Raw genomic sequence first — 22537 nt, forward strand, 5'->3', positions numbered from 1 at the left:
TCACTCTTCTGGGCCAACACATCATTCTGTAAGTATACTTTCCACCCTGCTTTGTAATGTTTCTGCCTTGATCGCTTTTTGTAAACTGAGGTATTGTAGGGGAGCACTCCTTGTCACCCCAAGATGTGCCTCTTTGGTAGGCAGATTATTTTGTGCTGCAAATAATCAAGACCCAAAAGGCTCAGGAAGGAACTTTGATCTCTCCTAACTGACTAAAAGGGTTTAGATAGAACAACTGTTCTAGGAAAGAAACTATTGCCATAAATAACAAGGTATGGTAGGCAGGGAAGAACCTAGTGAGCTTGTTTTGTCATAGTCCTCTCTATATGCCATTGTTTCTGGATGGCCTAGCAAACATTTCTTTTTTTTAAAAATTTTTTTTTTCAACGTTTTTTATTTATTTTTGGGACAGAGAGAGACAGAGCATGAATGGGGGAGGGGCAGAGAGAGAGGGAGACACAGAATCGGAAACAGGCTCCAGGCTCCGAGCCGTCAGCCCAGAGCCTGACGCGGGGCTCGAACTCACGGACCGCGAGATCGTGACCTGGCTGAAGTCGGACGCTTAACCGACTGCGCCACCCAGGCGCCCCGCAAACATTTCTTTACCAAACACTTATTCTTTCCATTCTTTCTGTGAATTCCTTCCCTTCCCTTTGACATCCCAGGCCCTCACCCCTTTTCTTTAGTCTAGAATGGCATATGTCTTTTGGCTTGACCGAATGTTTTTGGCATCTCTAGTTTTTATGTAGATTCCATGTATGTTAATTTTCTCCTGTTAATGTGTCTTGTGTCAGTTCAATTCTTAGACCAGCCAGAAGAAACTTAAAGGGTGGAAAAAAAACGTTTCCTCCCCAACAGTACATTCATACATCAACTTGCTTCTAAGCAAATTAAGAATGAGAGTCACCTTAACATAGTAGGACATTGTAGTTAATAAATGGTTTGTTGGCTGAATAGAAATTTCATTAGCTTAGCCTCATGTCTTTCTCTGCCTAGAGGGGTTGATCGGGGATATATGCAAATAAAGTTAATGTGCTTATCACTGATACATTTGATAAAGTCTCCAAATTAATGCTTGTGGACAAAATGGAACAATATGATCTGGGTAGGAAATAAAGCAGTTAGACTTGGGTATCTAAATGAACAAGTGCCAAAGGAAACTGGTGTTTGAATTGATGTCAAAATAGAGGTATGTTTTTAGTGATGTGTTACAGGGCTCAGTGTCAGGATATAGGCCGAGAATTCTTTTTATAAGTTATGGAAGGCAGACATGAAATCTGAAGTTGAAAAGAAACTAAGAAATTGAAATACACTGTATGATAGAATCAGGACCTGAAGATCACTTCCTTTCCATTTCTACTATCAACTGGATTGATGGATGAAGAAATTTATTAAGGCTTCAAGTAGCTTGGGGTTAAAAATAGCTTCCCTTTCTTGGGAGACAGAGTGAGGGGGGAGAATGCTGGGAGGCCAGGGCCATCACAACTAAGGCAGGGGAGGCTGTGAGCAGAAAGTGACAGTGTCAGTGAAAACGTAGAAGCTGAAATCACCAGAGATGAACCGGAAACCAGACACAGAACAGTAATGGTAGTTACAGATGCTGCCTCCAGTGCTAGTGCATTTCTTGTGTGTACTCTTCTTTGGTCAGGACTGGATCAAGAAATGGGAGGCACTGGACCTAAGCTCGAGGCACCTTGGGGATAAGCAGGATCAGCAGAGCCAGGGAAGGGGCTGATGGCCTTGCATCTAATTCCAAAAATAGTAGACGACACAAGGGCAGGATGGAGGAAATGTCGACTAGAAGCAGCACATGTGAAAAAGAACTGGTGATTTTATTTATTTAACTTTTTTAAGAATTGGTGACTTCAGCTACCACTAAGCTTAGCGTGAGTCAACAGTGTGAAACAAGCATTGCTGGACTGTGGTGAGATGAACTTCGTGGTAGTTTGGGGTCTTTTTTTTTTTTTTTTTAAGTTTATTCACGTTTACAGAGAGAGAGTGAGAAAGAGAGGCAGAGAGGTGGAGGGAGAGGTAGACAGGGAGAATCCCAAGCAGTCTCTACACTCAGCACAGAGCCCAATGCAGGGATCAATCTCGTGACCATGAGATTATGACCGTGAGATCAGGACCTGAGCCAATATCAAGGGTCAGATACTTAACCGACTGAGCCACCCAGGCACCCTAGTGGTATACTGGTATCCTAACAAGTGTCCAGCCAGGGGCTAAAATGCTCCTCCTTCCCTCTCATAACATATTCATCTTACCTAGAGTGGCAATCTTCAGACGGGGATACGCCCCTTGCAGTCTGCAAAGACTTTTTTAGGGATATGTGGGCATAGATGGTGTTCATGGAATCACTTTCCAAATTCTGAGCTTCTACAAGGGATTTTCCTGGCTTTGTTTCTGTGGTGCACCTATCATTCCAATCATCACTCCCACTTTTTGTTTAATGACAGTCTTCCAACTTTACAAAATAAAAGTATGCCTCTTCTGACATATCCCAATGGTACATTGTGCCCAAGACACATTTATGAAAAATCAGAATACAATTCAAAATATTGATGACTGAAATTCTCTTTTAATCAAGGTACCATAAGGCATACCCCTCAATTTCATTAACAGATTAATTTTCAATAAAAATCTACTGAGTATGTTCAACAATTACCAGAAGTTATATATATTTAAGTAATTTGATTATTACTAGGTATTTTTATTTACTATACAATAACTATATATATAACTTAATCTAATGGATTTTTAAAAATACTTAGAGCCTTATACTTACAGAAATTTATTTTTAAAAACTGAATTTAAATCCACATAGATATATTTGTCATACAGAAGTATGATAGAGCGGTTAATAAAAGGCTTTAGAGCATAAATATATATTACATTAAAATATAATGCTTTAGGGAAGTAGAATGGAAATATAATTGAAAGAATAAAAATGATATGAAACTTAAAGATGAGCTTGTTTTGTATATTTTTTCAAGTGGATGATGGGAGATACCATATTGCTATGGGAAATTTCAGTCTACTGGATATATTCAAAAGAGTAATGTGACACTTTTTAAATGTCAATATTTACAATATGCCAGAGGAGAAAATAGATGTCAACTTTAGAATGTTCAGGAGGATACTCAGTTTTCTAAACTATTTGGAGAGGTTTTTTTTTTCAACATCTATTTATTTTTGAGAGACAGAGCACAAGCAGGAGAGGGGCAGAAAGGCAGAGAGATACAGAATCTGAAGCAGGCTCCAGGCTCTGAGCTGTCAGCACAGAGCCCGATGTGGGGCTTGAACCCACAAGCCATGAGATCATGACCTGAGCCAAAGTCAGACACTCAACTGACTGGGCCACCCAGGCGCCCCAATTTTGAGAGTTTTATAAGCAGAATGGTCTGCATACCATTGTAGTAGAGGTTTTCTTGAGTCTTCCTCCTTGGCTTGGCAGGGGAGAAAGAAAAGCACTCTTTCCCGCCTCTCTCGTGAAGCAAATAGTAAAATACCACACCAGTTTCCTCCTAGCTGATAAAATCTGAGTCCTACTTGAATTTTATGTTCTAGGAATTCTCAATTCAAGAAACTTCTCAAGTTTACAGTCTCCTTATATGGGCAGTTTGGTAGGGTGAACAAGTTTACAATCTCCTTATATGGGCAGTTTGGTAGGGTGAACAATGAAAATCTCAAGACTATCTGCGGTCTTTTCTGGACTGGTTTTCCGGTAGCAAGCTACCACTTTCTTTTGAATGGGTGATGTATTTTGCAAGTCTAATTATTCCTCTTAGGGGCTCTTGTCAAAATTCCAGCTATACCAAGAAAGGTGACTTTCACCATCTTTTCTTATTATTTTAGGAAAATGTGTTCACACTGTAGTTGTACCTTAATCTAATAGAGTCCCAGAGAAATGGACTCAATTTTTCATTTTAATGAAGAGGAAAATCAGGTTAAGAAAGGTGAGTTAATCAGTGACATAAATCTAGTAAGTGTCAGAACTGGCACCAAAACTTGGGTCTTGTGTTTCTCTCCCCGTTTCCACGTTACCTCAACTAAGGAATGGTTTTTGGAGTTGAGAGGTGGGAGTGAAAGTAAAATAAAATTATGATCCCAGTGTTCCAAGAGACAGGTCAATGTCTAATGCCAGTAAAACATGGACCTATCCAGAAACCAACAATCTTCAAGATTTTATTGGAGCTGGATTTATAGTCTTGCCTAGAACCAGCCTAAATTCAGGGCAGTTTTTAATTTCCAGTAAACCTGTGTTCAGTTGCATGGTAAATGAGAATATTGTGCCTTTTTGTCCAATAACTTCTACCCACATTTTTTCCAGGACATATTCCATGAATATATTTATGTAACTAATAGAAAACGCTAAAACTTTTTTTTTTCTAGGAAAGAGGATTAGATGTAAAGTGTGAGTGTGCTCTCCTCTATTCCTTGCCTTTCCAACACCACCCCTTAAAACACAACTATGCAGCGCCTGGGTGGCTCAGCTGGTTGAGCGTCTGACTTTGGCTCAGGTCATGATCTCACTGTTAATGGGTTCGAGCCCTATGTCGGGCTCTGTGCTGACAGCTTGTTCAAAGCCTGGTGCCTGCTTTGGATTGTGTGTCTCCTTCTCTGCCTGCCCCTCTCCCACTCGCACTCTGTCACTCTCTGTCTCTCAAAAACAAATAAGTGTTTTAAAAAACAACAAAAAAAACCCACAACTAAATTAGTTACCTTATTTAATTTATCCTGAGCTAGTACATATCTATCTAAGGGAGTAACTATTTGAATGTGATAATCTCATTGTATATGAATTATCTCCCTAAGAGTGAATTAGACATTAACCTCTAAAAAGCTAATTATGTGAACAACGACCACAATCCTGACTGAGGATCCATTGGTGAGTCCAACTGAAACTCCAGCACTCCAGATGACAGTCTCTGGAAGCATGGTATTAAGGACAAGTGACTCTTGATAATGGGTTAGAGGCCAAGATTTTGTTTTTGTTTGTTTGAAAGCTACAAATGGGTTAGAGCATACTAAATTCTCATCAAGATGTCATTTGCTTGAACTTCAGTTCTTCGGTATTTAAAGCGCTCTTTCTCTGGTGTTCTTACTTTGTTGCTATTACTTTGGTTCCTCTCTTCCCTACGGGAAATTCTCACTCTTCTGATTTTCCCCTGAAAAGAACAGCTGTGGGGTTGTCCACTTCCCTCCTTGTTGGCATGAGTTAACTAAAGATAATTGGAATTTCAGTGGCCTTTTGTGGAAACATGTGATCTCTCTACACTGGTTCATCTAGGGCCTCTCCTTTCTCATCGCCTCCACTATTGTTTCCTTTTATCACCTTTGGACTTTCCATCAGCTCCCTTGAATTCTTTGATTTATTCTCTTTCAACACCTTCTTATCTTCCATCTCTCTGTCCACCCCTGCCAGAGAGTTGCCTCCCCAACCCAGTTACTCAACCCAACTATGAGCTTTACGCTCCCTGCCCTGATAGGGGACTCTCAAGGATCTTAGGAAACCCAAAAGTAATCACCCGGAGCTGACAAGACTGCCTGGAAACAAAGGTTATTTTATGCACTCAGACGGGCTTTGGACATACCCAGATAGCCCTTTGGTGCAGTCTTACTCACCCAAATTTTAGTCCACAGCCTCCATAAGATTACATATTAAGTCCAAAGAAAATCTTAAAAGTCTCCTCCACAAAGACCGATGAAAACTCTTAGCCTTCATATTGAACAGGTAACCTCAACTTGCTTTCATAATCTTTGCTAGCCCACAACATGCTAGTAAATGACAGTTCATATTTATTTGCTTCCTACTTTTCTCCGAGAAACAGAAGTTACTTATGGTTAAAAAGTATAATCAATGCATATAAATGAAACGTCTGGAAACAATAAGGTCAGAGAAAAACAACCATGTATGCAACATGTGCTAGGTATGTAGCATGTGTTTTTGTTAAGCAAGAAGAGAGTATTTTTTTCCTAAAGGGAAATGACTGATTATTCTGGAAGGAAGATGAGGAAAAATGTAGGACAAAATCTGAAGGGACAGAGAAAGTTGTAGAAAGTTTGTGGAACAGGAATTTTGTGTCATGTGATCAAAGAGGACTATGATTCAATGGGTTTATTTATAAGCTTTTTAAAAATGAGCTTTAGTATCAACAGTATATTAGTGGAAAACTAAAGTTCATTTTTCTCTTCATTAAAATGACAAAATTTTCTTGGATTATTGATTTGTTTTTTTTTTTAAATTTTTTAAACATTTATTTATTTTTGAGACAGAGAGAGACAGAGCATGAACGGGGGAGGGTCAGAGAGAGAGGGAGACACAGAATCTGAAACAGGCTCCAGGCTCTGAGCTGTCAGCACAGAGCCCGACGCGGGGCTCGAACCCACAGACCGCGAGATCATGACCTGAGCCGAAGTTGGCCACTTCACCGACTGAGCCACCCAGGTGCCCCCTGATTTTTTCTTAATAGGAGATTGCAAAAGCCTTTTCTTTACCTTCTGAGTAATTCAGGTAAGCAACAATGATTCTGTGTTACCAGAGTAATTTCCTGTGTTTACAGTGATTTTCTCATGTCCTTGATTATTTAAGAATCATCTCACTTTTGAAAGAACCAGTCTTTTACAATCACCTTACCTCCTATATTTATTTTTGAAATCTTTCACTGCCACTTCGGTTAAATAGGTAGCCAAGCACTGTTTCAATGACCCATGATCCTATTTAACCAAGCGTTCAAAATGTTTTCAGATTTTTGACAACCTTTGATATTTTGCCTTGCACCACTCAAACCCTAAATGAAATCTTGAACTCGGATGGACATGAAAATCTCACATTTGTTCCCTCTTAATATCTAAAGAAAGACATAGTTAGGTTTATTTGATACACTGAGTTGCATAAAAAGCATCATCAGATAAGAAGAGATGCTTAACCTGCCAGAAGTTATTTGTACGGGTCAAATGTTATTAACATAAATATTTCAGTAACTGTATCAAGTCACGAGAAATCAGTATAATGTCCGTCATAATTCCAGTTATTGCTCGAAAATGATGTATGCCACAGAAACAACTCAATTCCTTTGTGAAGTGAACTCTCCTCAGATCTTTAACCATGGCTCTTTGAAGCTTTTTATCATTTAAAGAGAGGTGTTTCACTATCACGTTTCCCTGAAGTGCGTGTCATCAGTGACAGGCTAAAGTGCTTGTGTTCAACAAAAAGGGACTATCACAGAGACCCACAGAAAGCACTATTCCAGGTACTCTAGGGTGCAAGCTTCTGCAGCTTTGCTTAAATAACTTCAACACCACGCCACTGGGGCTGAGTCGGGATTTCCAGAACTCCAGGGAAGAAGCTGATGGGTTTATCAAACTGCTGACCTGAGATCCAGCAAAACAGCAATCAATTACATAGAATTGAATGAACTGATGAAGGACGACTTGATTAAGGCTTTCGTTTAGAATATTGCTGATGGTTTAGTGTTCTATTTTTTAAATGTTTATTTATTTATTTTGAGAGAGAGAGAGAGAGAAAGCGAGAGCAAGCGAGCATGAGCAGAGGGAGGGGCAGAGAGGAGAGAGAGAATCCCAAGCAGGCTACATGCTGTTAGTGCAACACCTGACATGGGCCTCAATCCCACGAACCATGGGATCAAGAATTCAGCCAAAATCAAGAGTCAGATGCTTAACTGACTGAGCCACCCTGGCGCCCCCTGTTTTCTTGATATAAGGACTTCATTTATCGTTTTGTTTTTTTTTTTTCCGGAAGCTATCTCTAACTCAGAACAATTCAGTAGATTATACTTTTGTAAACAGAAATGAAACATTTATCTTTTTTCTCCCTGCCTGATTCCTCCAGAGTTCACAAACTCCTATTGAGTATTTTCATGGCAATATAATTATTTGGACAGACTTAGTAAGAATCTATCTTTCTTGTAACCAGACATAATGGAGAAAATTGATGATATAACCAAGGCTTTGACTGGTAGGTCATATCTGAGAATGATGTACATAAAATCAGATATGACCAGACACTTTTAAGGAACCACAGTAAACTTTGTGGAAATAACACTTACAAAGCCCTCTTGGGGAAACTAGCCTGGTACTTGGCTTATGGGATGTCTAGTCTTACTGGCAAAAAAGGAGGGTCACTTCCTGACAGGCTCAGGAAACAGATATTTTGAGGGCTTTGAGAATAGAAAACTTCATCCCAATCTACAGGTACTGTAGGTAAAATCTGATGGCAAGTTCCTGGCTTCTAATCTTTTAAAAGTCATATCTGAGATTTTTTATAAAAACTTAGGGCAAAACAAAGTTTCAAAGGCCTGTGTCATCAACTATCCTTGTCTCACCTGCATAAACAAAGTCCAGCTTTACTGGGTAAATAAGAATAGTCTTACTGGGAGTACCTTTGATCAAAAGGGAGGTGACTGTACAGAAACAAAAATTACGTTTCAATAGAAAACTGTAGCACACCCATGTGGGTTATCAGATTATTTCGCATTTCCTTGTAAATTACAGGGTAGTGTTACCTATATCAAATTGGACTGTCTTACACATTTTGTCTGTCCTTATCCAATTTTCTATTCCTTTCGTTTCCTTCAGTATCTGGCTACAACTCTCCAAACTAATGTTCCCACTTTTTCTCTTGTTCTCCTGACTTGGCATCACTGAGAACTAAAAGCTGACTACCCAGATCCCGATCGAGATTCTAGATGGTCCTATAGTTGAACTTTCCTCTCAGGCTCTAAAGGGATCCTGAGAGCTGAAGCTGGACAACTTGATATCTACTTCAAAGGACTCATCAGCACAGCGCACTATGTACGGACAACCTTCCTGCCCAGAGCTGCTATATGGGCCACTCAGGAAGCTTATCAGAATTCCCACAGCTTTTATGCTCTGCTCCAGGAAATAACTATGACTGTGGACAATCTTATAAAACCCCTCTGATGTCTGTGCTGTCACCCAGAACATTCAAAATGTGATAAAATGGCCACTGCCTTTATCACTTTACCGTCTAAAGACGTTTCCAGCCCAACCTTTAGGAATCTTCCTAATTGGCTGCCCTCTGGATTCAGAAACTGGGTTTACAGTCTGCTCCAATCATTAATCTTTGTTTTTCTTCTCACTGCCATAGCAAATACCCCTCATTAAATACCTGATTGCTCATACCATCCAGCAAAATCCTCTACCATGAAGTTTCAGACTCAGCTCGAGTAGTCCTTGAACAACAGAAAGTTTCAGAAATAATTGACACGAAGTAGCTTTCCTCAGCTGTTCACTAGGAAACCTGGTTTCCCTTGGACAAAAGAGGGGACTAATGAAGATGGCCTGAACATTCTTCTTAAGGTTGACGAAAGAATTAGGCTGGTTTCTTCCTAATTATAGGCCTGAACTCTCTTTCTTTAGTGTATTTACTTCAGAAAACTTTCCATCGTAAATTCCTTTTTCTGCCTGTCTAAGAGGTAAATTTTCTACAACTTAGGAATGTCTTCCTCAAATACCTGGGAGCCATGCCATTGAAACAGAAATATCAGGAAGGCTCCATGTCTGCCAGTCTCAGGAGGAGGGAGCAGAGTAGCCTATGTTCAGTAAGTGACAATTAGCAAACATAGATGACCAAATCACAATGACCAATGTCCCCACCAATGTCCTCCACTACTTTAACACTAGCTCATCCCAATGATTAAAATCTTTCCTGTCTTTGTTTCAGTGGAGTTGACTTCAGTCACGAATAAAGTCTTCCTTGTCTATTAAGTTATCCGGTGCCATACATGTGTGTGTGTGTGTATATATATATATATATGTACACATATACATGTACATATATATGTATATATACACATACATATGTATCTACATACATATATACATATATACGTATGTATATACATACACATATACATATATATATACATACATATACATATACACACACACACACACACACACGTATGGCACCAGATAACATATATATATATATATATATATATATATGTTATGTGTATATATATATACATATTTAATATACATATATATATAATATATATATTATGTATGTATATATAATATATATACATATTATATATACACACATGTATAACCAGATAACTTATATATATCTATTATGTATATATATGTATGTATGTACATATGTATGTAGATACATATGTATGTACATATATATACATATACATACATATATATATGATTTTATTTTATTTTTCTTTGTTTTTACAACACAGCAACATGAGCACATGCGGAGAAAGGGAAGGGTTTGGTGCTCATGTCGTTCACGTGGTACTTTATCCTTCAGTCACTCCAGGTGTGTCCCTTGGTAGTTTTCTGTGTGGACTTGACATTATGGGCAATTAAGTTGCTTACATGGGAAGGAAGAGCCAGCTTACCAGTATGTGATGTTATTTATAGATCATAGAAGCAAAGTCATTCTTGAGGGGAAGAAAAAAAACCCTCCTTGTTTTCAATGTGAAAGTATTTCAGTCAGTAAGACTTAACATAAAATTATGTGTCCCCGTCTCTCATATATTAATAAAAAGTTTAGAAAGCAGTAGTTAGGCAGTTTTATGTCAGATAAATAGCATACCTACAGCTCATTATTGAAAGCATTAATTAAAGATTAAAAACATAAGACGTCTTAGAGAAATTTTACGTGGTCCCTGGTTCTTAGCATTCAATTATCATTTCTGAAATCTGAAATCAACATATTTTATGTCTGAATTGTGAGTACATTTGAAAATGCAAAGTCAAAGGCGTGCCTTCTAGCGGGCTGACTGAAGGGAAAGGGCTGTGATTACGCCTCATTTTCACCCTCTACATCACGATCTCATTGATTATGTTCCTCAGCTTGCTAAGGGTTCTGTGAGGTGATTTTCAAGATGAATATTGCTATTTGCAGGATTTCCTGAATAGGAATATTTCAGGAGTAAATTGCACAAACCAAGCGATGTGCAGTCAATTTTCACTCCAGCATAAACAATGCATTAGAACAGAGCCCTTAAGGCTTTTTTTATTTGGGTTTCATTACACAGCTAGCTGCATTGCATCAATAAGCATGAAGTGCCAAGCAGGCAAAACTGAGGCTCACAGAGGGTAGTACATATTTTTCTAACAGGTGCTCCGAGTTTGACTAGAGAAAACAAATGACCTGGATGTCAAGGCCTTAGGCTCCTTGTTTCAGAGGTAGCCATGGCTACTGTGGACAAAGAAAATGTCTTTAAAGTTAGGAAATGGAGGCTCCTCGCACATCGACTTTCTTGGCATTAACTGATTCCTAAGATTTTAGCGAAGAGTTTCTTTCTCTGTATTAAAAAAATGGGCACGGACTCCACAAAAGCGTTTAAAAACTGCTTTTGGCTTTCAGTAATTGAAAGTGAAGTGAAGCCCATTTTCCCATCTTTCTTTAACTGGAAAAAAAAAAGAAGTTTAATCTCTTTAAGTAGGGGGCTATAGCAGGCTGGACAGCCTAAAATCACATATCTTACAGCAGAATGCTAAGCAATCTTAATAAATCATTTATCAGACGGTGAATTTAGATAGAAGCTAGACAAAGAGGGATAAAGAACTAGGTAAGTTAGTAAATTATTCACATAGGTCACTATTTCCTGATTACCAGCTAGGGGTTTTTGCCTCGGATAGAGCCACACACAAAAGAAAAAGGCTAAGGGCATATTTTTGAAATCTGCACTCCAGAGGTGAGAAGCTCAGAATATGCACAGAGGACTAAAGCCAAAGACTTTTACCGCCAGGGAAAAAGCAGCTGCCTCTCCCCCTCAGTGATTTAGACCAGGCTGCAGGAGGCAAATATCATGACTCCCTGAAACTATGCACAGCAGTGAGAGCACAGCTGACAGGAGCTCTCACTCTAAACTGCAGGGACCTAATTTGGCACAAACCTATGGGCCACGGACAAACAAATGCCCAACGCGAGTTTTTGCTATTTGAGAACCACTGTGGGGGGTTTCGACTGGGAGTAAAGTCACTTTGGTTGCGTCAACAACATCCATTTGTGGTGGCAGATTTTGTTATCCTTTCTATTCAATATATTCCATGCACAGAGATAGCTAATATTGAATATATTTTTCATTACTTTAATGAAGAAGCTCATTTTCACTAAAGGACGCATCAAAAGTAAAGGGATGTTGGGGCGCCTGGGTGGCTCAGTCGGTTGAGCGGCCGACTTGGGCTCAGGTCATGATCTCACGGTTTGTGAGTTCGAGCCCCGCGTCGGGCTCTGTGCTGACAGCTCGGAGCCTGGAGCCTGTTTCAGATTCTGTGTCTCCCTCTGTCTCTGACCCTCCCCCGTTCATGCTCTGTCTCTCTCTGTGTCAAAAATAAATAAAACATGTTAAAAAATTAGAAAAAAAAGATATTGCAGGACATTTGCAATTCATATCAAACCTCTTTAATTTGAACTACACAATCCATCGTGCCCCTTTCTGCTACCCACCGAAAGATCATATTTGCTCTTTCACTGAGAGGAGAATCTGGCTGAGGTTATCGTCTGTTGGACTAAGTAACTACTTCTTTGTTGAGATTACCAAGTAACGAACAATGAGTATTGTGAGATACAGTTGCACTGGAGAATGGACAGAAGTCAAATACCTCGGAGGACACCACGTACTAGCAAGATGAAAAAACGGAAAGGATTCCAGAACTGGTGGCTTCTCTGAATGATGACGTGGCTTTGCATCCTCCCAGTCTTGTCTCTGTGCCTACACATAACGCGAAGGCAGGGTGGCTAGTGCGGGAGAAGCCACGGCTTAGTGTCAAGACCTCTACCGTGCCGTCATTGTTCCAGCTGTGTCTTTACCTTTACCTGACCCGTATACTTTCTTAAAGCCAGCCAAATTCATTCTGGTAAAGCCTACTGTGACTTGGCCTTAATCGTCAGACTTGAATGGAAGACCGTGACGCTGGATGAGCAGCCTGGGGTTTGCAGGGGTGAAATGACATCTACCTGCGATGTACGTGGCATCATCTGTGCGTGGGGGCGGCTAACAGAATGGTAGATATACATGGCAGGAGGAGGTAAGGTAAGAGTAGCGGAGCGCAGTTTGCAAAATAACTCATTTTAGCTATTTCAACCCCTCTCTTTCCTTAATCTCACTCAAGCCCATCTTTCTTAAACTTTGACTTCTTCTCTAGAATATCCTCACACTTCATTTCATCCTTGCCTTATCTCCTACCAAAACAGCACCCAGTGGAGATGAAAAACATGAGGTTGTAATAATCCTGGAAAACAAGGGAAATGAAAATTTGGGGTCAGTGAATTAAAAAAAAAAACCCAAAAAACTTGACTCAACATCTTCCTTAACTTATTTAGCCTGAAAGTGCCCACCATTACATTAATCAAGAGGTTGAGATTTCAGTTTAACTGGCTTATTTGATTAGCTACTTAATGTTGTTGACCCAGAGGAGATGCAAAGTAGGACATCACGTTGGGATAAATCTTTGGAATATGCTCCTGGGAAGAGACAAAATACAGGGACAATCAATGTGTATAGAGATGCTAAAAGAAGACGGTGGCATCCAATTGGCATGTTGGCCTGGAGCACTAGACTTACCCGTGGCACCTCTTTACCAATTTGGGTGTCTGGTTGCCACCTTTCTTCTTTGATTCAAAAATATAAGTACCTACCATACACTGGGCCCTGAGATGGAGGTGTCGAGAAAGGAGTGGGGTAAGGGAGTAAAGTAAGAAGATGCCCTCTGCATTCAAAGAAGATTTTGATGGGGTACTCAAGTCTGTACAGTTTAAGTGTCCATCAATGTACAAAGGTTATGGGAAATGGATACAGAGGTTTATAAGCAATTCCTAAAAGCGTTGTTTACTCTACTGGGGGTATGGAACAAAGTTTTGAAGAAGCAAAGACATTGAATTCAGTCTTGATGGATGTAGAAAACTTCATCATGCCAAATAAGGAGAAAGAAGACATTTAAGGAAGAGAGAAAAGAAGATCAAGAACACAAAACATGGCATCAAACCACATGCATCAAAACATACCATACAATTTGTTGTGGCTAGAATATAAAGGGACGTTGCTGACAGAATGAAAGGATACAGACATAAAGTGGAGTCAGCCTGAGAGGGTTTTCTAATGTCTACTAAAGAGACTATACATTATTTGGTAGGCACCTCATCTCCTAATCTCCTAAACAACTTTAGTTTTAGAGAAGGAGTCTACACGTGTACATTAAGTGCAATTAAAGTAGGGATGGGAAGTAGATCATGGTAACAAAACATGATGAAGGCATTCTAGTGAAATGTTTAATGAATAGATTATTGCTAGTAAATGCTGTAAGAAAAAGCAAAAAATGCTAGTCAATTATTATTATCATTACTATTGTTATTATAACAATAAAATGATGATTATGATAACGAATCAGTGATATTGCCATTCTTTTGGAAAACAAGATTTAAAGCAAAAAGTCCCTACCTTAACATCAAACGGTCCCGTTTGATTTGGTTGACTGTAAATTTCCAACTGATTTCTAATCGGAGCCAGCCACAGAAGCAGATGATTTAACTGCTCTTCAAGCTGTCCAAGGTCTTTTATGTGTGCCTCAATTTCTCCTTGTTTCTCAGGCAAATCTCTAGAAACCTGTAAGGAAAAAGAGTAAAACGTTCCCATGGTTTAAATAAAAAAGTAAAAAATAAAGTTATTTGCTATAAAATGTCATCGAAATTTACTGATTTGGGTATTGTAACAAGGTGATATTGATTACTTACATGGGTTACATGTTAGAATTTAATTCATGCATACACATCATTTATTAATAGTCTTCCCCAAAACTCTGTGCTTCAAAGACAATGAGCCTTTTCTTTTGGAAATTCAAAACACACACTCACACAAATGCATACCCAACTCCAACTCCTACCATTACAGTATATTCTTGAACCACTCATTCACTAAACATAATGCTGCATTGCATATTAGATGCCAGATATTTGTCTTTACTTTTCCTTCTAACTTTGTTTGATGTTAAGGAGAATTATACAAGGGAATTCTTTTATGAACAAAGAAAAATGTGGAGGTAAGCTATAGTTTAGGGGTCTAAGTATAACGAAGTAAAACAAAATCAGATGACTAGAATGAAAAGAAAAAAAAAGACATCTGGATAAGAGTAGAATATATCAGCATGATTATAGGCTATTTTTATTAAGGGCTTACAATGTGTCAAACACCATATTTGGAAGTTTCACATTTACTGCCTTCTTTAATCCATCCAACAATCCTAAGATATGGATACTATTATTATCCCAATTTTATAAATGGATGATGACATTAGGGCTGGGAAACATGAATTAACTTGGGAAGAAGTGTGCTAGATATTCTGTTCAACACGGAAGTCTAGAGTTAGGCTGCTGGGTTTAAATCTTAATTCCTGTTCTTTCCGAGCACTTTAGCTTAGTTTTCTTTAACTTTCAATGCCTTCTCTTCAGAATGCAGACAATGACACTACCTGCTTCACAGGGTCATTATACAAATTAAATAAAGTAATCCATGTAAATAGCTTAGAGCAATATCCTGCATAGTAGTGAGGGACAATAAAGTCACTGAATGTTAGTGATAATTGCTCAAGCTCAGGTGTGAGTATCGAGCCAGGATAAGCAAGAATAAAGCCTTTTTCTTCAGATTATCAAGGGCTAAAACAAGTAGGTACCCAGTAGTAAAGAACATCAACCTGAAATGGCAACTCTTGATTATAGAACTAACACTATTCTAATAACATAACATTATATTATAATATGAACACAAGTGTTACAGTAGACATTATAAAATGCGATGTTATGACAGATAACATTTAAAAATTATGGGGTGCCCGGATAGCTCACTTGGTTAAGTGTCCGACTGTGACTCAGGTTATGATCTCACGGCTCATGAGTTCGAGCCCCGTGTGTGAGCTCTCAGCACAGAGCCTGGACCTACTTCAGATTCTGTCTCTGGCTCTCTCTCTCTGTCCCTCTCCCACTCATGAAATCTCTCTCTCTCTCTCTCAAATATAAATAAACATTGAAAATTATTTTTAAAAAAAATTAAAAAAAGTTTTATTTCCAGTATAGTTAACATTCAGCATAATATTAGCTTCAGGTGTATAATATAGTGATTCAATACTTCGATCCATCACCCGGTGCCCATCACAACAAGAGCTCTCTTTAATCACCATCATCTATTTCACCTACCCCCCCACCCCCCTCCCCTCTGGTAACCATCACTTTGTTCTCTAGACTTAAAGGTCTTTTTCTTGGGTTTTCTCTCTTTTTCCTTTGCTTGTTTGTTTTCTTTCTTAAATTCTACGTATGAGTGAAATCAAATGGTATTTGTCCTTCTCTGACTTATTTCACTTAGCATTATACTCTCTAGCTCCATCTATGTCACTGCAAATGGCAACATTTCATTCTTTTTTATGGCTGAGTAATATTCCAGTGTGTGTGTGTGTGTGTGTGTGTGTGTGTGTGTGTGTGTGTGTGTAAGTATACACACATACCACATCTTCTTTATCCATTCGTCTGTCAATGGACACATGGACTCTTCCATAATTTGGCTACTGTAAATAATGCTACTATAAACACAGGGGTGCATGTATCCCTTTGAATTAGTGTTTTTGCACTTTTTAGGGGGTAAACACCCAGTAGCACAATTACTGGATGGTAAGGTAATTCTATTTTTAGTTTATTGAGAAACTTCCATCCTGTTTTCCAGACTGGCTGCATCACTTTGCATTCTGACCAACAGTGCAACAGGTCTTCTTTTTCTCCACATCCTCACCAATATTATAGGGAATATTTAAAAGGTAAACTAGATAAGCATACTAATATACTAGTGCATCATGTGAATAGTGGCCCATACTTTGGAACAACTGTTTCAGATACTTTTAAAAGAGCTAACTAAAGAACATTATGTTCTTTAATTGCACCCAAGAGCTGTGAGGTGAAAAGGAGATACATTAATGGACAAAGTAACTTATCGGTTAATTTATGGGAGAAGGGATTTTATATATGCTGATTATATGTAAACAATATGTATTTTGAAATGTAGAAATGCATTTTTATATATATTCTGTAACATGCATGTGCATGCATGAGTAAAGGGTTAACATTCAGCCTTTACTGAAGCAGTCCAGCCTGGGACTGACCTTAGGCTCCCAAAGCAATGTTTCCTTGTAATGCTAACTTTAAGATGACTGGGAAATGTTAGGCCTGCCTTGTTTGCTGTATAGAACTGTATCTGCATTGGGGAATTTGTGAATTCGAATGTAACCTAGGGTCTATATGACTAGAATGGTGTACAAGATGAAAGGGAAATACAGACCGTGGCTTCTATTTAAAGTAAGCTGCAAAGAGCTTGGTTTTTACCCCTGGCAGCCTTTCCCTGTGTGGGCAAGGAGTCAAAAGAAGCGAAGTGTGAAGTTAGCATGCAATGCTTGTCCACGGATAATGAATCATGATGCTGTATTTGCTTTGTTTGACTAGTATCCTGCTATAAAGTCTAGTAAACAAAATATTAGATAAAGGCCTATTTGTATTTCGTGAGTTCTAACCCATAATGACACCTATGGTGATGAATTCTACTTAACATATTTGTGTGTGAGTGTTTGAGTGTGTGTGTGTATGTGTGTGTGTGATAGTTGATACCATAAATGTAATTCCATGTATGTAATATATAATGTAATAATGCTTTCGACTTATCTTTTCTAGCATCTATCAGGAAGGTACTAAACAGTTTATTTTTACTGGATCATTTTCTAGTCACAAGTACATGAAAAAAACATTTTATAGCTTCAACTTGCAGCATCTAAGGGCCACTAGATTCTGAAGCTAATGGAAATAATAGCCATCATATTTTCTTAAAATCTCTAAAATTGAGCTATGAACTTATTTACATCTGATCACACATAGGCTTCACATATCAACACAGAAATCTGTATAACTTACAACTAAGACTGTTAGTTTCCTTTTCATATTCCAAACCCATCCCTTCCTGGTTCTAGGACAATTCCTGATAGCACACAGTTTGGTGGGTGAGACTTGACCAATATCTGAAATAATTAAATGATCGTCTATAAAGAGATTGTGGGGCACAAGTGGTTTTCAGGGTAATTATGACATCTACATTGGGTATTTCCTTGTGTTTCCCACCACTATAGCATATGTCTTATACTATTTGTTGTTTACATTGACCTCCCTCACTGAGCTTTGATTTCTGGATGAACTGGGTTCCTACACGTGATAGGCATTCAATAAACACCTGGTGAATGAAAGATAAAAAATTTCAAAATTCCGGATTTTTTTTCAATTTAAGAAGCCATGTATGTCCAGAGTTATCAACAGAAAGAATATAATTTCATCCTCAAGTTAAACAGCTTTAATTAACAGACAAAAATATTAGTAGATTGGACTACATAAAAAGGAGAAACTTCTGCATGGCAAAAAGAAATCTTAAAAGCAAAGTCAAAGGACAAATGACAAATTATAAAAACAGTATTTGTGACATCTCAGATAAAGGACTAATTTTCCTAATACATAGGAAGGTTCTGCACATTAATTTTAAAAAGGCCAACAACCCAGAGGAAAAAAACTGGACAAAAGTTAAGGACAGTCCACAAAAAAGAAAACGTACATGGATTTTAAACATACATAAAAAAGCTAAACTTTGTAACGAGAGATCCGAAAATTTCATCTATTGCACTGACGGAAATCTAAGTCTGAAATACACCAGGCTGCTAAGGCTGTGGAAAATATGCTATTCTATAAGGCCAGTGAAATGTACATACTGGTGTACCCCTTGTGGAAGAAAATTTGGCAATATCTATCAAATGCATATAACCCTTGACCCAGAACTTTTACTGCTAGGAATTTATCTTGTAGATGTATTTATGCAACAAAAGTCACCGCGTGGTGATGGTAGGCAGATGGTGGATGGGGTGGAAGATTTTCACTATATTTGAAACTTGTGCAAAATATAAATGTATCACCTTCACAAAGACATAAATTAATTTAGAAAGCAAAACTACCGGATTCTCTTCTTACCAAAAATAATGGCGACAATATATAATTTAATAACAAATCATTATTAATAGGCTACAACATATCTAAAGCCATCAGTCCAAAATTGTGATTATTTTCCTATGACAATATTGCTTAATTAATGGTAGGGTAGAATTTGAAACTTTCTGACACATAATTTTGGTGCTTTTCCACACCTTCAAAAGAATCTTCAGGAACTGATGGCTTCTGTGTGGTTCATGGGAAAAGATAACGTGAATAATTTATGATGTAGAATACGAGTAGGTTTCATGTCAGCTTTTATGTGTCTTAAAATTATTTACCGTTACAACTACTACTTTATGTTCTTATCAAAATATGTATATTAACAGTTTACTAGTAAAATGCATCATTTTCCTAATAATCTTTTAAAATATTGTATAACCATACTCTTCATACAATATGTTCCCTGTGGTGAAAGCAAATAAATTAAACACTCTCAGTTTCTTTATGTGTTAATTTAGTATCTAACCAAGTCTTGACCTAATTTCACACAAGATTAGCTTCCGTTTTTTTCAACTTCTGAATTTTAATTTCAACTGTGTAGAAATTTTAATAATAAGATAAACAGAGGTGTCTGTTTTAGAAATAAACAGATATTAAATACTGGCTTCATATCTTACACCAAAAACATTCTAGAGAAATTAAAGTGTTAAGTGTAAAAAAAATTAACAACAGAATTAGAATAAAATATTGCTGTGAGTAAGCTCTTTAGAAGAAGAAAGTAATGTGAATAAACTATTAAATATAATATTTGTATTGCTCATTCAAAATTCAGGCCAATTAGCGGAATTAAAAACAAATGACAGCTGAGTCTATTTGCAGCATTCATCAGACGATGGGTAATAATCTTTTCATATAAAAAGATCTTTTAATACATGAAACGAGATGGAGAATCTACTGGAAACCTGGATAAAGAGTATAAACAGGAATTTGACAAAAAATGAAAACATCCAATAAACAAAAGTCCAAAGTAATCAATGAAATGCAAATTAAAACAGCAAAAATAAACCATCATTTGCCTATTATACTGGCTTTTGTAAAAGGTATTTATCAAAGTTCTAGAAAATAAGCACTCTTAAGATGTTTGTTAGAGGACAAATTCTTACATTTACCATAGGGACTAATCTGATAATTCATACCAAAGAGCAAGACTTCTACCCTGAAAATTACAAACATGCCTGAGAGATTAAGAAAAGCCTAAACAAATAAAGGAATATACCTTATTCTCCTATTGGAAGAAACCATTTGGAAGGTCCTATATTGTAAAGATATCAACTCTCTTCAAATAAGCTATAAATTCAACTCAATCTCTTTTAAAATTATAAGACCTGGTTTTTAATAGAAAGTGATGTGCCAAGTCTAAGATTTATATGCGAATGCCAAGCACCAAGAATATCCAACACGATCTTGAAGAACAACAAAGTTTAAAAACGTTTACTATCAGAGGGGCGCCTGGGCGGCTCAGCATGTTAAGCCTCTGACTCTTGATTTGTGCTCAGGTCATCATCTCACAGTGTGAGAGATGGAGCCCCTCAGCGGGTTCCATGCTGGCAGCATGGAGCCTGCTTGGAATACTCTTCTTTTCTCTCTACCTCTCCCCTGTTTATTCTCTCTCTCTCTCTCTCTCTCTCTCTCTCTCTCTCTCTCTCCCTCCCTCCCTCTCTCTCAATAAACAAAAAAAGAAACAAACAAGCAAACTTAAAAAAAAAAAGGATGGGGTGCCTGGGTGGCTCGGTCAGTTAAGCGTCCAACTCTTGACTTTGACTCAGGTCATGATCTCAAGGGTCATGAGTTCGAGCCCTGCATCAGGTTCTGCAATGACAATAGGGAGCCTACTTAGGATTCTCTCTCTCTCCCTCTCTGCTCTTCCCCTGCTCACAGTCTCTCTCGTTCTTTCTCTCTCAAAATAAATAAATAAATAAACTTCCAAAAAATAGAATGTTTACTACCAGGTATCATTATTTAATATAATGAATTCTGTGTGGTATTGCTGGACTATATGTATTTACTTAATTTATGACAATAGTGCCACTTCAGTTGAGTGGAGGGTGGATGATCTAGAAATACACACGCTCTACAGGTGTTTGAAGTCAGAAGAAAGCTTATCCTCGGCAAGGGAGGTAACTGGGAAGGTGTTAATTACTGGGAATGAACATGAAGGAAGATGCTGGGGTAATGTTCTAATTCTTGATCGGGTGCTGGAAGCATGGTAAGCTAATTTTTTAAAAATCCATCAACCTCTATTCTTATGACCTGTGTACTTTCCTATGTGTCTCTTATCTTCCAATTTAAAAGATTACATGGAAATCTTTTAAAAGCCTTAGGGTAAACACCTAGCAGTGCAATTGCTGAATCCTAGAGTAGTTCGATTTTTAACTTTTTGAGGAACCTCCATACTGTTTTCCAGAGCGGCTGCACCAGTTTGCATTCCCACCAACAGCATAAGAGGGTTCCTCTTTCTCAGCTCTGCTATGTATTTACCCAAAGGATACAAAAATACTGATTTGAAGGGACACATGCACCCCGATGTTTATAGCAGCAGCATCAACAATAGCCAAATTATGGACAGAGCCAAAATGTCCATCGACTGATGAATGGATAAAGAAGATGTGGTGTGTATATACACAATGGAGTATTACTCGGCAATGAAAAAAACCGAAATCTTGCCATTTGCAACAATGTGGATGGAGCTAGAGTGCATTGTACTAAGTGGAATGGCAGTCAGAGAAAGACCAATACCATATGATTTCACTTCTATGTGGAATTTATGAAAGAAAACAGATGAACATAAGGGAAAAAAAAAAGAAAGACAAACCGCTACACAGACCCTTAACTATAGAGAACAAACTGATGATTACTGGAGGGGAAGTGAGTCGGGGGATGGGCTAGATGCGTGATGGGCATAAGGTGGCACCTGTTGTGATGAGTCCTGGCTATTGTATGGATGTGATAAATCACTAAATTCTATACCCGAAACTAATATTACACTGTATGTAAATTAACTGGAATATTAAAAATTAAAATAAAAAAGGATTCATTCCTTTCAATGAAAAAATTTGACTTCTATGAATTTTTCTTGGGGAATAGCAGAGATACACAAAACACAGAGATGTGATGAGCACGCTCAATTCTGTCATTTATACTAGTGAAGAACTGACACAAAATCCCTCAAGTGGAATAAATTACCTCCATATAATGGGATACTTTGCAACTTTTAAACTACATATTATGAAAAACATTCTACTTTGAAAAATATTCATGATATGTTAATTAGTAAAAAGATAAGTTATACACCACACATAAATTATATCTTTGATTTTCTGTGTATATTTGGCATATCAGTATGTACACACACACACACACACACACACACACAACTATATATATTTAAATGACTGGAAATACATAACATTATAAACCATGATTTTTGGGGAGGGTGTTACCAATTATAGATAATTTTTAATTGCTAATATA

The 22537-nt window shown here is 37.8% G+C and overlaps 1 protein-coding gene across 18 annotated transcripts in view; it reads right to left on the reverse strand.

Annotated features, from left to right (window-relative positions):
• DMD (dystrophin) overlaps nucleotides 1–22537 on the reverse strand; it is a 2138536-nt gene that overhangs the window by 708521 nt on the left and 1407478 nt on the right. For all 18 annotated transcript variants that reach the window (XM_058713880.1, XM_058713888.1, XM_058713887.1 and 15 more), the window contains one exon: nucleotides 14451–14615. In XM_058713880.1, coding sequence (XP_058569863.1) covers nucleotides 14451–14615 — 165 coding nt within the window. The remainder of the gene's footprint in view (nucleotides 1–14450; nucleotides 14616–22537) is intronic.

The sequence above is a fragment of the Neofelis nebulosa genome, chromosome X (genome assembly GCF_028018385.1).
Source record: "Neofelis nebulosa isolate mNeoNeb1 chromosome X, mNeoNeb1.pri, whole genome shotgun sequence".
NCBI lineage: Eukaryota > Metazoa > Chordata > Mammalia > Carnivora > Felidae > Neofelis > Neofelis nebulosa.